Source organism: Mustela lutreola, chromosome 9 (genome assembly GCF_030435805.1).
Source record: "Mustela lutreola isolate mMusLut2 chromosome 9, mMusLut2.pri, whole genome shotgun sequence".
Taxonomy (NCBI): Eukaryota; Metazoa; Chordata; class Mammalia; order Carnivora; family Mustelidae; genus Mustela; species Mustela lutreola.
In genome coordinates this window covers 59012739-59027864 of record NC_081298.1, presented here as the reverse complement: position 1 = coordinate 59027864, position 15126 = coordinate 59012739, and the positions used below count along the sequence as shown (strand labels likewise).

General features: G+C 46.1%; 1 protein-coding gene across 2 annotated transcripts in view; it reads right to left on the bottom strand.

The window, feature by feature from the left end:
- Positions 1-15126, bottom strand: part of ST6GAL2 (ST6 beta-galactoside alpha-2,6-sialyltransferase 2) — an 80717-nt gene that overhangs the window by 24973 nt on the left and 40618 nt on the right. For both annotated transcript variants that reach the window (XM_059134311.1, XM_059134310.1), the window contains exons 2-4: positions 13260-14264; positions 3548-3645; positions 1533-1634 (exon numbers count right to left, since the gene is read on the bottom strand). In XM_059134311.1, coding sequence (XP_058990294.1) covers positions 1533-1634; positions 3548-3645; positions 13260-14208 — 1149 coding nt within the window. In that variant the 5' untranslated portion in view covers positions 14209-14264. The remainder of the gene's footprint in view (positions 1-1532; positions 1635-3547; positions 3646-13259; positions 14265-15126) is intronic.

The following is a 15126-nucleotide window of genomic DNA, read 5'->3' as shown; positions in this document are numbered from 1 at the left end:
TAAGGCTCTGAGGACCCCATTATCCCTTCGAATAGACACCTTGGGGAGATTAGTAGGTATATATTAAGACCCAAAGTAATATTCCCTGATTGTATGGGTTCTGTGGCTTCAACAATTTTTGAGAAGGGCTTGGCCCAATCATCTTTAGTAAACGTTGCCCCAAGGCCAAGATACAGCAAGGGGAAGCAAGAGGAGTATGGGTCTCAGTTTCTGTACCCCTCTCCCCCTCCAGAGCACAGAACACACAGAAAGTAGCCCTGTCACCTGGATTTTGGCACTATCATGCCATTGGGTTGGACAGCACTGTGCCCTGGGCTTGGTTTCTTCCAAAGGAGGAAGAAATAAGGTCCCATGGTTAGGGCTCTCAGTCTGTCCCAAACAGTAAGAAATTGGTCAGAACTTAAAGCCAGGGAACTTCAGTCTGGAAAGGAAGCTGAAGAGTTCCAACATGAATTTCATGTTTGATTCTTGGTAGACAGTACCTGTGAGAACCAGCTGGAGAGCTTTCTCAAAAAATACCCACTCAGTCTGCAGGCTACATATCTGGAAATGGGGCTCTGACAGATACATCTGGAAAATACTCTCCAGATGATTGTAGTTCATACTCCGAGTTAAGAACCAGTTAGCAATCATGCTAGGTAAATGTCCAGCCTCAGTCTCAAGATGCACAGTGACAGAATATCCCCAGAGGGACCCATTTGACCTTGGACAACTGGTCTGTTGGAAAGTTACCTCTTGGGGGAGCCAAGATCTGTTCCTCCACTTTCATCTTAAGGAAGGATGCATTCTCTTAGGTCATGGCAGAACGAGTTGAAAGATGCTTTTTTTTTGGCACAGCTCACAGCATCTTTCATGAAACTAAACTGTCCTACATCTTTCCCAGCCCTCCTTAAAAAACAAGTGCACTGGCTTTTCATCCAAGTTTTGGCCAAAAGTAACTAGCTGCTCATTTAGATGGGCAATGATTTGCCAGAATGCCATGAATGTAACTCGCTTATATTTTGATGCCTAGTAATAATCTTGTTTACACTATACCATGTAAAATTAAAAAAGGTTTAGAGGCAGAAGCCAAAGAGTGGCACACTCCAAAAAAGCCTGTAATAGGTTCCACTTAAAGAATAATAAGCTGCTGCGTCACAAAGTTTAAATTCTCTTGCCAAGCACTTTGAATTTACTTCAGAAGATCTTATAACTAGCAAGGTGAAGTAACCCTATCACAATGGATACAATCTGAGTTTACCTGGCCCAGCCTCTAGGGTAACTAGGAATATCTGAACATTGTGACACTGTCATTTGTTTTTGTTTTTAAATCCTTGAGAGCAAAAGCCCTTTTTTCATTAGATAGACCATGTTCACCAAGTATGCGCTGGGAACTTGGTATCAAAACGGTGTGATACGCATGTATTTAAGTAGCTCCCATGATTGGCTTCCTTCTGTGAAAGTTTAATCCCTGACCTGCTCCCATTATTAATCAGTCAGTGGCACTGTCTGACTGCTAGGATAGGGGCACTTACCCTAATGAAAACACTTACCAGATTAAGATTTGCAGAATAAGGAGCAGGGTCCCAGGCTACCAAAATGACATCTTTATACAATGAGCTGTCAATGAAGTGATGGTTGGGGTTGGTCAGAATCTGCAAATACAAATGAAAGGCATTTCAAAACAAGTGTTTTGTTCTTCAGAATCACATCTTAAAAATAAAATGAAAATTTAAAAAATGAATCAGAGCAAGAAAAGAAGGAAGCTGTTCAGACTTTGTCTTTTCCTCTGCAGGATGGAGAGGTGAGCGTCGCATGTTAATGTGAGTAAAGACATGTCTTTGGGGAGGGATGCCTGGGTGGCTCAGTGGGTTAAAGCCTCTGCCTTTGGCTCAGGTCATGATTCCAGGGTCCTAGGATCGAGCCCCACATCAAGCTCTCTGCCTGGTGGGGAGCCTGCTTCTTCCTTTCTCTCTGCCTACTTGTGATCTCTGTCTGTCAAATAAATAAATAAAATCTTTAAAAAAAAAATGTCTGGGGGAAATGAAGGTTAAAAATAAAATCCCCCAGCACCTCTATTTTCACCAGCACTGTACTCATAGCCCGTATCATCAGCTCCCAAAAGATGCAATGCCCTAGCTAAATCAGCACCTGCAACGTCTTCTCCAGTTATTTTCACAAGTGACTGGGGAGGCAGGTGCCATTTTGGATGACTCGTCTTATGATGGGCCAGCTGGTGGATGGCAGCTACCATGTGACTTCCTCCCTCTGTGGCCTTATCCGGTCCTGGAGGAGTCCTTTGATCTCACCTACCAATCATCTTTTTTTAACCACAATTTTAGAGGGGGAAAAAAAGGATTGGTTGTCGTCAGTTTTCAGTTCTCGAGATATACTTTCTTTCTTCACATTTGAAGTTTTCTCAAGCCAGGGTGTATCTTACAGGGGACACATATTTTCCTTCGGTGGGGTAGCTAACGCTGAAAAGCTGGGAAGCTGTGATTCAGTGAATGGTGGCTCCTACGATCGATGGCATCTAAGAAGTGAGGAAATATAGCGATTGTTTCTTCCTTTGCTGCAGGCTGCCTGGCTCAGGGTACCACGCAGAAAGCTAATCTTTCCTCCTGCAAGCAACCTGTCATAAATCATCCATCATCTCATGTTCTTTCTCTATAGTTTGAAACTCTGGGAACTGCTGTGGTTTTCAGAATAATTTTGCTTTGAATTTGGAAAACATTCTTATGGAGAACACCAGGAAAAAAAAAATACTCCCGTTTTTAACAAAACAATTCATTTACTTTTTAAAATTTTTCAAATGACGGACTAAAGTTTGCAAGCCACACTATTGACCCTTGGATTTTGTAACCCTTGGTTTTCTCACCTTTATCGCCAGCCTTTCTCATAGCTGTGATTTCTTTTAAATTTAACTGTCTTTTCCTCCATTCCTAAAATGCAATATGCTAAGTCTATGATTATGTACATACACGTGTGTATGCATATACACATACAGTTTTACATGTATGTTGATCTTTCCTTTTTAAAAAAAAAATCTTTTCAGTGTTCCAGAATTCATTGTTTATGCACCACACCCAGTGTTCCATGCAATACGTGCCCTCCATAATACCCACCACCAGGCTCACCCAACCCCCCACCCGCCTCCCCTCCAAAACCCTCAGTTTGTTTCTCGGAGTCCACAGTCTCTCGTGGTTGTCTCTCCCTCCAGTTTCCCCCAACCCACTTCTCTTCTCCATCTCCCCATGTCCTCTGTGTTATTCCTTATGCTCAACAAATAAGCAAAACCATATGATAAATGACTCTCTCTGCTTGACTTAGTTCACTCAGCATAATCTCTTCCAATCTCATAATCTCTTCCAATCTTGCTTTTAACCTTATTTACTCACATCTTCCTATTCATGTCACACAGAAGTTCCTATTTATCTGTATTTTTTCTCAATTCTTTTAATTACAAGACCCATAGAAATAAGCAAGACCACGGTCCATGAAAACTGGGTAGTTTCTCTTCACTCACCCAGTAAGATGTACATCCATGAAGACACCCCATCCATCTTACCTGGGAATTAATGATGCGCACGGTGGTTTTATTTCCAACATCTTTCTCGTAGCCGCGTGTAGGAGCAGAGTTGAATCTCAAAACTGCATCATGAGAATCTAAGGGTACATAAGTGACAAACTAACTGTATTTTTTGCTGTCAAATCAACGTAATTTAGAAAAAGCATTAAAGCAAAATTTTCAATACCTGAAGCTAATAAGAAACAGCCAATTAAGCTACCTATACACATATTTCTCAGTATAGTGTGTTTATAGGATGGGGTCCCAAGCTTGGGGACATATGGAAACATATGAATCCATGACAGGTGGTCCTATATCATCTATATATGAAGCTATATTTAGATACTCCTTATGTGTTCACATTCTTTAAAGGTAACCTGCTCTATGCAGCCTTTCTCTGAACGATTGTAGAATATTTCAAAAATGGAGTCTGTGGGAGCAGGGAAGGATGCTGCGGACAGGGGCTGCCTGTGTGGTTCTTACTGCTGGGAGCATGGAAGCTTCCCACAGTTCCACTAATGTCGCTGCCTGCAATGAGACCAAGGGCGTCTCTCACAGAGGAAGAGCCACAGCCTTTAATGCAACTTCCATTCCTTAGGGTACCGATTTGTACTTAAAAAGAAAACCAGCCCTCGGGTGCCTGAGTGGCTCAGTCAGTTAAGTGTCTGCCTCTGAGGCGGGTCATGGTCCTGGGGTCCTGGGATCAAGTCCCATGTCAGGCTCCCTGCTCCATGGGAAGCCTGCTTCTCCTCTCTCTGCCCCTCTCTCTCTCTCTCTCTATCTCTCCATCTCTCCTGAATAAACAAATAAAAATCTTAAAAAAAAAATCCAAAACCACAGCCCTATATAACACCATATGTTAACTATGCTGGAATTAAAACTGAAAAGTTAGAAACAAAACAAAACAAAACCAGTCATGGCTTCCGTGTTTCACATACTGTTGCTGATGCCCAGAGGACCCAGGTGAGAACAATCACGCGCATTCTGCATCCCCAGCAATGGTGTGACTTCCTGCCGCAGCCCTGGAGGACCGGAAGCCCCACCAATGGTACTGGCTGCCAGGGTACTTTGCACTCCGTAAGGGCACACTTTGGTTCACCGAGCCTCAAGTACAACATAAATCTATGTCTCTCTCCATTCAACAGGACAGATTTTTTTTCAAGTTCCTAGAGGTCCTGGGTGAAAACAAAGCTCCCATCTCCTGCAGGCCGACAGGGACACAAACAGCTAGAGGCAGAGGAGAGTGAGCTCACCCGATTAAGGGATGGGAATGGGGATATGTTCCCTTCCCACAAAGGAGTCTATATGCATACCTATATCTGGAAATTTCCTGAGCCAGCTACTGTGTTGCCCAGAAACCAGAGTTAATCAGCAATAAGGGAATTTCTATGGACTATCTTTAGCTTCAAAAATTCCACGCACATTTCAAGTTTAACTTGGTTAGAGCAGCAACAATGCCATGTGTGTGAGAGAAAGAGAGAGAACGGTAAGATTACATATTTCTGATTTGCCGAAAAACCTTTGGAGGTACCCTGTGTTTACTGCATTTACTGTGACCATACCCCAGGCAAGTCGCTAAAGCAGCCCATTTTCTTCACTTGAGTCCTGCTACCCCTCCCGAGCAGTCTCCTTGGGAGAGACCTTCCTGTTCCCTTAGTAGAGACTCCTTGGGCACACATGTCACCATCAAAACAGTGTTACTTTAGGTACCTTTCTTGAGCTTCTGAGCTCTGAGCTCGAAAGAATTTGTATTCCAGTTTCAAGCACCAGAATTAAATAGAACACAAAGAATGCATAAAAGATTCCTGGCTATGCCATTTAAAAAATTCTACTGTGTTGGGGCACATGGATGTCTCAGTCAGTTAGGTGTCTGCCTTCAGATCAGGTCATGATCTTGGGTCCTGGGATCGAGTCCCACATCAGGCTCTCTGCTCAGCAAGGAGTCTGCTTCTCCCTCTTCCTGCTGCCCACCCCGGTTGTGCACGTTCTCTTTATCTCTCTGTTAAATAAATAAAATATTTTTTAAAAAAAGTTCTACAGTGTCCTTTCAGGGGAAATGTCCCAGGGGTCAGCAAGCTATGACCAGCCACCTGTTTTAGTAACTAAAGCTGTACCATGACACAGGCACACTCATTTGTTTATCTACTGTCTGTTAATGGCAGAGGTGAGTGGTGACGGTGACCCATGACTCCCAAAGCCAAAAATATTTACTTCCTGGCTCTTATTAAAAAATAAAAAGAAAACAAAAGAGGTTTGCCAATCTTGATGTTCTAGGTGATCCATTGCTTTGCATAAACGATGTCAAAAAACATGAACACTTCTATTTTCTTTATAAGTACTTGTTTGCACATCTTTTGTAATGAATTGTTTTATTATTTATTTTTATTGAATAGTACTTTGTCACAAAAATTCAAATGATATTTAAGGAAAAATTAGATTTCCCAAACCAGTGGTTCTCACTTTGGGGGTCTTGGAACACTTTCACACTCTTGAAAATTATCAAAAACCCAAAGTCCTTTTGTTTATTTGGATTATATTTTTCAGTGTATGCCACCTTAGGAAGTAAAATCAGAAGACATTTATTTATTTATTTTATTATCTATGTATTATTATTTATTTTAAAATAAAATATTTTTATAAAAAATAACCATATTTTCAAAAAATAGTGAGAAGACTGGCACTGATTTAAATGTTTGCAAATCTCTCTAACGCCTGGCTTTTCAAAAGACAGCTGATTTTTCTTATCTGCTTCTGCATTCTATCTGCTGCAATGTATTGATTTAGTTGAATTATGTCAAGGCTCAGATATATTGTTGAAAATGTAAGGAGTACTTTAAGTCTTCCCAGATTATGGGAAATATCCTTCTTTGATTCTTCATCAAAACTTGACAAGTGCTGGTTTCTTAAAAAAACACAAACAAACAAGAAAAACTTCTGTAATACGGAATGTGAAACAATGTAAATGAATGTTCCATGCTCTATTCCACTGAAATCCATCCAAAGACCTCATCTTGCTCTTAAAATGGATTATTCACCCAGGCATGATTTTGTAGCATTGCACAATGATCATTTGGAGCTATGAGTTCGACCGATAATGCAGATCTTCCAAATATTGATGCATTTCATTACAAAGTATCCCCCCAAATCACATCAGTTAAATTACCACACATCTCATCAGTTTTAAGTATGGGAAGCTTCCAAGTTTGAAACCATGTGTCTTACGGTTGATGAGGCTGAAGCCAGGAGAAAGTTTAAAGCTTGTTTTTCAGAAAACTGTTTCCACCTAATCAGCTATTGTGTCTTTTCAGACCCCTCTAACAAGCCCACTGGCTGTCTCTGCAGAAGCCTGGACTCAAGGTCAACTGATATGCCTCCAGCCTGGGAACAAACGAGGTCCCGCATTCCTTACCCAAGATAACAAGGCCAAGGCCCCATCCAGTTTAAAATGGTTCTTGGAGCAAACCCACAGCCCCTCCTCCTTGTCTGAAGATAACATCCTGACGTCAGGGGCTGAATGCTGCCTCGTTCTGATGTGAAGTCTCTGCCCCAGTGAACACAGGATGTATGTTACATGTACGTTTGCTCAGTGTACATATTCCATCTTTCTTCATGAGCTGTCATAAGTTTCGCTGCCCTTTTCATCCATATGTATGCAATTTCAACCCGTGATTATAAATAACTCTTTCTCTCCCCCTTTGGGGAGGCAGATTTGAGGCTTGTCCTCTTGTGTCCTGGTTTGGCTGCGTTAAATAAACCATTCCCTTGCTGCATGCCTGATGTCTCAGGGATCGGCTTTGCGGTGCATCGGGTAGAGGAACTTGGGTTCAGTTCCAAGTTCATGGTTGAAAGCTTGAGGTTTATCACTGGCAAAAAATACTGTCAGCTCTTTTCCTAAAAGTGACAGGCTTACTCAATTCCTTTTTGAGAAATTATCTACCAAATAGGCAGGTCTGAATAAAGTATGCCAATCAGTCATGGGTTTCAAGTAAAAACTGTGTTTCATGACGAAAGTGGCTACTGCCGCTCATAACTTGAACCACACAAGGGCTTCTCTGCTGTGCGCTGGTATGCGGAAGTGTGTTTTCATTTTTTTGCCCACTTTGTCTTAAAAATACATGAGTCAATGATTGATATTTAATAAAACAAACTTTTTTTTTTCATTTTTTCCTACTTCATCAAGGACATTTGTAAGTGAAACGGGCACTCTCTTCCTTCCCCACGGAGCGTGGCTGTGAAAACCAGCATGACTAGTAAGTAATGTTGGATACGACTGCCTAAAACTACCCTAACCAGGAGTTTTACCTACCTCTGCCTCTCTACATCACCAGTGAAGGTCCAACAGTTCAGAAGACCCCGGTGCATTATTATAAGAAATAGTTTTCACTCTATGAGTTCCTGAAATGGTCTTGGGGACCCCAAATGAGAACCACACACACTACATGAACTGCTGATCTGGGGCGACCTTCTCTGAGGGACGAGAGACTCCAGACGTGAGGTGACCTTCAGGAATGAAGATAACCAGGACAACACAAGGACGAGAAGCGTGAGGCCAGCACATCTGAGCCACAGCCCTCCCGCTAAACCATGCCGCCCTTGGACACGGACTCTGTCTAAAGCCAAGGTGAACAAGCCAAGGCTCCTGAGCTGGGGCCGGGTACTGCAAATTAATGAAGTGGATGCTCCAAATTCCCTGGAGGGCCCCCGAAAGTGTCGCAGCTTTGAAATGCCAGGATTCTGGGATGCCTGGATGGCTCAGTCCTTAGCGTCTGCCTTCAGCTCAGGTCATGATCCCTGGGTCCTGGGATCCAGCTCCGCATCAGGCTCCCTGCTCTGCGGGAAGCCTGCTTCTCCCTCTCTCACTCCCCCTGCTTATGCGTTCTCTTTCACTATGTCTATCAAATAAATAATAAAATCTTCAAAAAAAAAAAAAAACAAAGAAAAAGAAAAAGAAAAAAATTAAAAGAAATGCCAGGATTCTACACTGGGGTGTGTTAAGCCTTCCAGGAACAGCACGGGGCATGGAAACGGAAGCTGGCTTTGTTCCTTTGGAAGTGGTGGGAGTGGAATGAGTTAAAAGGTCACTTTTCGGGGAGGAGGCAGGGAGGTAGAGACAGAGGGAGGCTGCTATGGATGGAGATACAACCTCCCCAGAGCTGCCAGCAGGAGCAGGATGGGAGGGGGAAGCAGGTGCGGGTGAGCGGGGCAAGCCCAGAGTGTGTCTATCAGGCAGACATGTTTTGTAAACCTCTGCCCAGCTATGCGTCTCCTTGATAGTGTGCCTGAAAAACTAAGCTGTCCATTCATATTTACGCAAGGAGGAATGGATCAGACAGCAAGCACACGGGGAATAAAGTAAAGCCTCATTGCTGAAGAAGGCATTTCCAGGGTAGAGCCATTTCGTGTTGACCTTGAGAACCAAGCCAGGCTGCAGGCATTCACTGAACAAAGATAAAAAAAAAAAAAAAAAAAAAAAAATCAAAACCCTTTAAGGAGCAGCCAGTCCGGAGGTGCAGGAGCACTAAGTCACTGCCCTGCCTTGGGTACTGGGCTCCCTCATCTCCTCCTCCTTTTCTATGCTCCTCCAGAACACAAAATCTGAACCAGCAAGGGAGCAAAAGCCTTCAGTCTTTAGGGGAGGGCCTGCCAGCGATGACTCATCCCTCTCAAGACTCCACCGCCTGGCCTGTCTCACCTCTCCCTGGGACTGCCACAGTGACTGACTTTCTTTGTGCCCTGTGATCCAGGCTCTGGAACACTCTCTTTCCTATGAAAAGCTGACCCATCACTTCCCTGCTTCAAAGATCACAAGGCCTCTCTCTGCACCAGGAGCACAGGGTCAGAGTTGGGAGTTTCTGGAGAGGGAGAGTGGGGCTTAATGGAGTCCAGGTTCCACCCCCTGTGCCTCTAGGTGCCTCCATAAAGCAGGAATCATTGTATCCTTGGCTTGCAACAGGGAACGGAAGAGCATTTAGAAGAGGACTTTGCAGCAGTAGACACCTAGAAGGGGCACCTTTTATTACAATTATTATGTGAAGTCTAATTTCTGGAGTGAGATGCGTGAGAACATCATGAGCTGCCCGCTTGCCTGCTTGTTGGCTTAGGTCCCTCCCCACTCCAGGCCCCTTGTGCTTGCTGGAGGTCTCACCAGCCCCACAGCTCCCCTACCCCGGTGCCCTCTGTGTACCCCCACCCCACTCCTAGAACTCCTCACATTGTCTCGCTTGTTACCCTGGCCTTTGTCCTGGATTTCCCTCTTCTGGGCAGTCCTTGCTAACCTCCTCTACCTACCGGCCATCAGCTCTCATGGTGGCTCATGGTTCTGTTGTCATTTCTTCCCTGTCAGTTTGCATATCTCTCTGTTCTTCCAGTCATGGGACTGGAACTGCCCATTACATTCAGTCTCCCCCACTAGACTGCCGAGGATTTAAGCTCTAGCTCTGTGCCTTACTCATCTTTGCATCACTATTGCCCAACATAGAATCAGGCCTTGGTGAGTTGGGGATCAATAAATAATCGATGCCTGTTCAATGACTATATGATCTGCGCTCTCACCTTTTAAGATATCAGGATATGTCAAACCCCAACCTCTTAACCACCAAGTACTATATGCCCCTCTTCTTACAGACCTCTGCACCCTCCCATGCCCCTCCCTCCACACACTTCTCAGAATTTGAGTTTCAAGCACACAGATCCTGATTTCCCATACCAAGGCTACTACTGTTGGACATTTCTCCTCTGTTGGGAGTCTGCACAAGACTGCTGGTACTCACTACCAAATTATTACTGTTTATATGTACGGCTGAAAAAAAAAATCATCTCTCGGTTCCAGGAAAGATTGTTCCATGTTTCCAAAACAGTTCCGTTTGCTTTTCAATAACATATTCAAAGTGGAGGTGTTTACAACTGCTGCATCATTCTCAAAAACAATGAACACGGTAAGACTCAGATTAGCAGAGCAGGGAAACAGGACTGCATCGCCCGCGGAGCAACCAGCAGGGGGAGCTAGAGGGCAGCCGATAAGCAAACCTGAGGCGCAACGGGGTCTCCCTTTCGGAACCCCGGGGTGGCCGCGCCCGCCGAGGGTCAGCCTGGAGGGGCCTCCTGGCAGGGATGACGTGGAGCTAGCCTCCGGTACTTTCTTAGCTTCTTCGTCAGTTTTTCATGACACCATGGCTTTCTGTAAGTTTTCTGATCTTCCCTTAGCCAGTTTCACAAGTTGAAATCTAAGGGCCACGAAATCTAAGGGCCATGATTTTCGCTGACTAGCAGAACACGCCCCAATATCCCAAGTCGCCTGAAGGAATCCATGGCATGAATGTGTTTTTATCAGGAGTACCATTAACAACTCTGTGTTAAGAAGCACGTATATATCAGGGGAGTAGGAAGGAGAAATGTCAGCACCTGGCATGCACAAATGCTGAGACTAAGAGACACACTAGCTTATAAAAAGGAAAGATTTTTGTTGTTGTTTTTAAACATTGAACTATGCTCTGATTATGGATTTTTTTAAATCTTTACTTTAAAGAGAGAGATAGAGCACACGAGTGAGGAAGGGGCAGAGGGAGAGAGAAATAGAATCCTGAAGCCAACTCCCCATTGAGCACAGAGCCAGAGCGGGGCTCAATCTCAGCACCCTAAGATCATGACCTGATTTGAAATTGAGAACTGACTGCTTAACCGATTAAGCCACTCAGGTGCCCCCGATTAAGCATTCATAAAATGGTAGTATGCGGTTGGATTCAAAGGAACCAAGACAAAACAATAGAGAGAATTTCTTAAAATTTCTGAGTTATGTTCTTCATTTCTGAGTGTGTTCTTTGAGTCTATAATTCTAATCACGGAGCTTCATGTAAGTGCAGACAATATAAATTAAATTTGGATGCTAGAAACTGACAAAGATGTAAGTGACATTTCCCGTTCCCCGGAAATGTGTAATTCCTGGTGTCTTTCACGCTCTCTTCCAAATTCTGAAGAGCGTTTCCAAGACTCTGGTCAGGGATATTGATGCCAGAAGAAAGAGCAAGAGAAATCTCCGTGACATGCCACGAGCAATCCAAATATGCAGCGACTGTGCAGAGGTGTTTAAAATAAAGCAAAACCAAACCAGAAGCAAGTTGCCGCCTGCTTTAAAGCATAACACTTAAATTCCTTCTTACATTATTAATAATGGTCCTCGGAAACAGGGAAGAACTTCACCCCAGGGAGCTTTAAACCACTGTTCCTCCCTAATCAATTGCAGACTGCTCCGCTCCAACTCAGGCAGCATGTGGCACGCGGACACTGTTATTATGAGCCGGCTGTAATGTCAGCACAGGGGCCCTGGGACCCTAGACCTCAAGCCCGTACTCCTGCCTACTATTTTTCTTTTTTTTAACTTTTTAAAAATTTCACATTCAGCTTCATTCCCAAGAACGTCTGAGGGAGGTCTGGGTTGTGAAGCCTGATTACAATGGCATTTCAAATCATTCCTCAGGAACACAGAACACTAACGGACCCAAGAAACAATGGTTATTCCTTTGTAACAAGTGGGCAATGCCCCTTAACTGTCACTTCTAAGTGAGTTATGAGCTATAACTAATACCACCTACAGTTAGAATGTAGCAGACACAGATGTTTTACACTGGGACTTGAGGCCAAGGCTGTGTCTGACTCACAGTTTTCTTCCTTGGCACCTGGTACAGAAGCCTGCATACAGTAGGGACTAAGCACATGTTTCTTAAATGAGCGACTGAGTCTGAAGGATCAAAATGCTCCCTCACTGGCGTGGCAATGGAATGAACCTGGGCGCAGAGGGACGTCTAAGGCTTTACAGCAAAGACTGACATTTCCCAGGGAAAAGGAATTCTGTTTGCAATGCAACAGAGACACTGCCTCAGTTTCCCACATGCTGGCCTGCCTAACAGGCTTCAGGCTCCAGACTGCAATCTCAGCTCTTAAGTGAGTTTCCAGGCTACTCACTTGACCTACAAATCTCGGACTTGCCAGTCCCCACAACTGCAGGGGCAAGTTGTTAAAAGAAGATAAATCTCTCTTTCTCTCTCTCTCTCTCTCTCCATCCCATCAGTCTGTTTCTCCGGAGAGGCCGAATAGAGGAACTGTGACCTAGATGTGCTCCTGGGCTCCTGACATAGCTCTGAAGGCAGAGTTCAGAAGTAAAGATGGACGACCCAGGTGTGCTCCTGTGAGTAACCATCTTGGAGAAGGGCCTTGCTAGGTGTACTGGCCATCACCCAACCGTTGGATGTGCGCCAAGCTTTGTGAGGTCCGAACTCCCTGTTCTCATCAGAAGTGCTCTCCCCCGAGCCCACAACACCCATTTAGTCCCGGGGTTAACTAAAATTACCGTCATTTATACTTCTTTTTGGAGGCGACATCCCTAACTGTCGCTGCCCCCGTGGGAGTTCTGCTTTCCTCTCTGGTCCTCTCTCTCTCCTCCCATGATTCTACCATGTATGGGTTCATCAGGCCTACTGTGGGCAATGCTGGGAGCCTGTCCACGCAGAACACAGGGTCTGTAGGAGACGAATTCTGAGCACCTGGAAGGGCCAGGGCACCGGCCTCCTACGCCCCTAACACCCAACTAGTGGAGAAACACTTCTGGTTTAAAATCGCCCCCCAAAAGACCTCTGTTGGCCTCTCCACCAGGCTCATTTTGCCCCAGGGAGGGATGATGCAGAGGGTCAGCCCGAGTGCGCACCGCGGCGGGACCCACCTATCTCCTCGCCCAGGGAGGAGTTGAGGATGGCGCCGGCAGACATGACAACGGCGCAGCTCCGGAGGCCGCGCGGGTGCAGCTGGCTCAGCGGCACGGCGGGGACCAGTTTCTGCCAGCCCAGCGCGGAGAAGGGCGCCTCCTTGCCGTCCAGCGTGCGCACCCGCACCCGACTCCGCAGCGCGCACAGCAGCTCCGCGCGGCTCAGCCCGGCCGCCCGCCGCCCGCGAAAGCGCACGCCGTGCTTGTTGGCGCTGAGGTAGTCCTGCATGGCCTTCTGCAGCCGCGGGTTGAGCATCTTGGACGAGACGTTTCCCTTCCAGAGCCGGTGGAGGAAGGCCCTGGACATGGATGAGTACAGTCTGTCCCCGTCCTCGCCGTCCTCCAGCACCAGGCCCCCGCCGGGTTTCCGCTGCCTCTTCCTCGCCCGCCTTCTTGGCGCCTGGCGGGCTGGTGGAGCCCCCTCCAGCCGGCCTTGGTCCCCGTGGGAGGAGGGGGGTCCCGGCGTGCCCTGAGTGTGGCGGCGCAATCCTGGCTGACCCGCGGCAAAAAAGTAGTCGTCGTCCTCCGGGTAGAAAGCGCTTTGCGATTTTCTCCCGATCTGGGATGAAAAGAACTCTTCGTCATTTTTGAACCCGTCCTGCACCTGGGCCCACTGCGGTAGATCTTCCAGCCCCGCGTGGAAGGGGCCAGGCGGGCGTCGGTTCATTAGCCCCTTGTGTGTACCTAGGCTCTCTGGCAAGGAGGGCTCCTGCACCGCGCCCATGATGGCCCTCTGCTTCCCCTGCATAGGCAGGAGCCTCCTGGTCTCCAGGAAGGAGAAAGAGCTGGGCGCAGGCTCAGCTGGGTTGCTGTCGGTGAAGTAAATAAAAATCACCACGAAGAGGAGGCCCCAGGCGAATATCCCGCAAAGCATTCGTTGTCTCCATTGCTTCAAGTGTGGTTTCATGGCAGGTCTCTGGGGTCAGCACCTTGTGTCTTAAAGCGGTGGTAAGCCAAATGAACCTGAAAAACAGCCAGGTCTACGGTTAGCCACCCGAAGACACCTGCTCCCCTGCAGGGGCACTGGGGACAATCTGGCCTAAGCAACGTTTCTGTAGGGGAGAGTTAAAAGGAGGCATTAGAAACCAGAATCATCTGAGAATTTTGGCTAAATTCCAGTGTCACATCCCCGTTTCACAGACCGGACCTCTGCAAGACAAGGGGTCTCATTGAGAATCTTGGGAGAGAGGGGAGGAGTGGCTGTATATTGGGAAAATTCTGGTGGTATAGCCACCTCCCCACCCTGGGGCCGATCGGGGCCAATCCCAACAACCTCTCCCTGCAACTGCCTTTACAGAATTCCATTTGGTAAAGCAAAGCAGCTGAATTAAGAAGTAGAGTCGGCCCTCTCTTCCCTGCTTTATCAGAACACCAAAGGCTCAGTTTCTAAGGACTGACAGTCATATCAGAGTCTTCATAGTCTCCCCCAGGCTCTGGAGGCTTCCTGGAATATACCAGAAGTCCACCTATGGTCCTGAATAAGCAATGCTTCAGAGACTGTGGCCCTGGGCCAATGTTATACCATAGCACCTGTAGACTTCAAAAATGCACCCCGAGAAACGCCCTCCTACTTCATCCCCATCATGAATCTCTGATGGACTAGGAGGGAGGTGCGTTAACATTTCAAATAAAGGAGGAGATGAGGAGAGAGCTTGCTGTTTGTCGATGAGCCTCCAACAGGGAAAGGGTGACAAAGGAGGTGGAGATGAAAAGTGTAAGATAAAATGTAAGGCAGAAGGAACCTCTCCTTCATACAGTACCGCAATCCGTGTGTATTGTGACATTGCTGTGTGGGATAAGACGGTACTAAGAAATGCACTGAGCC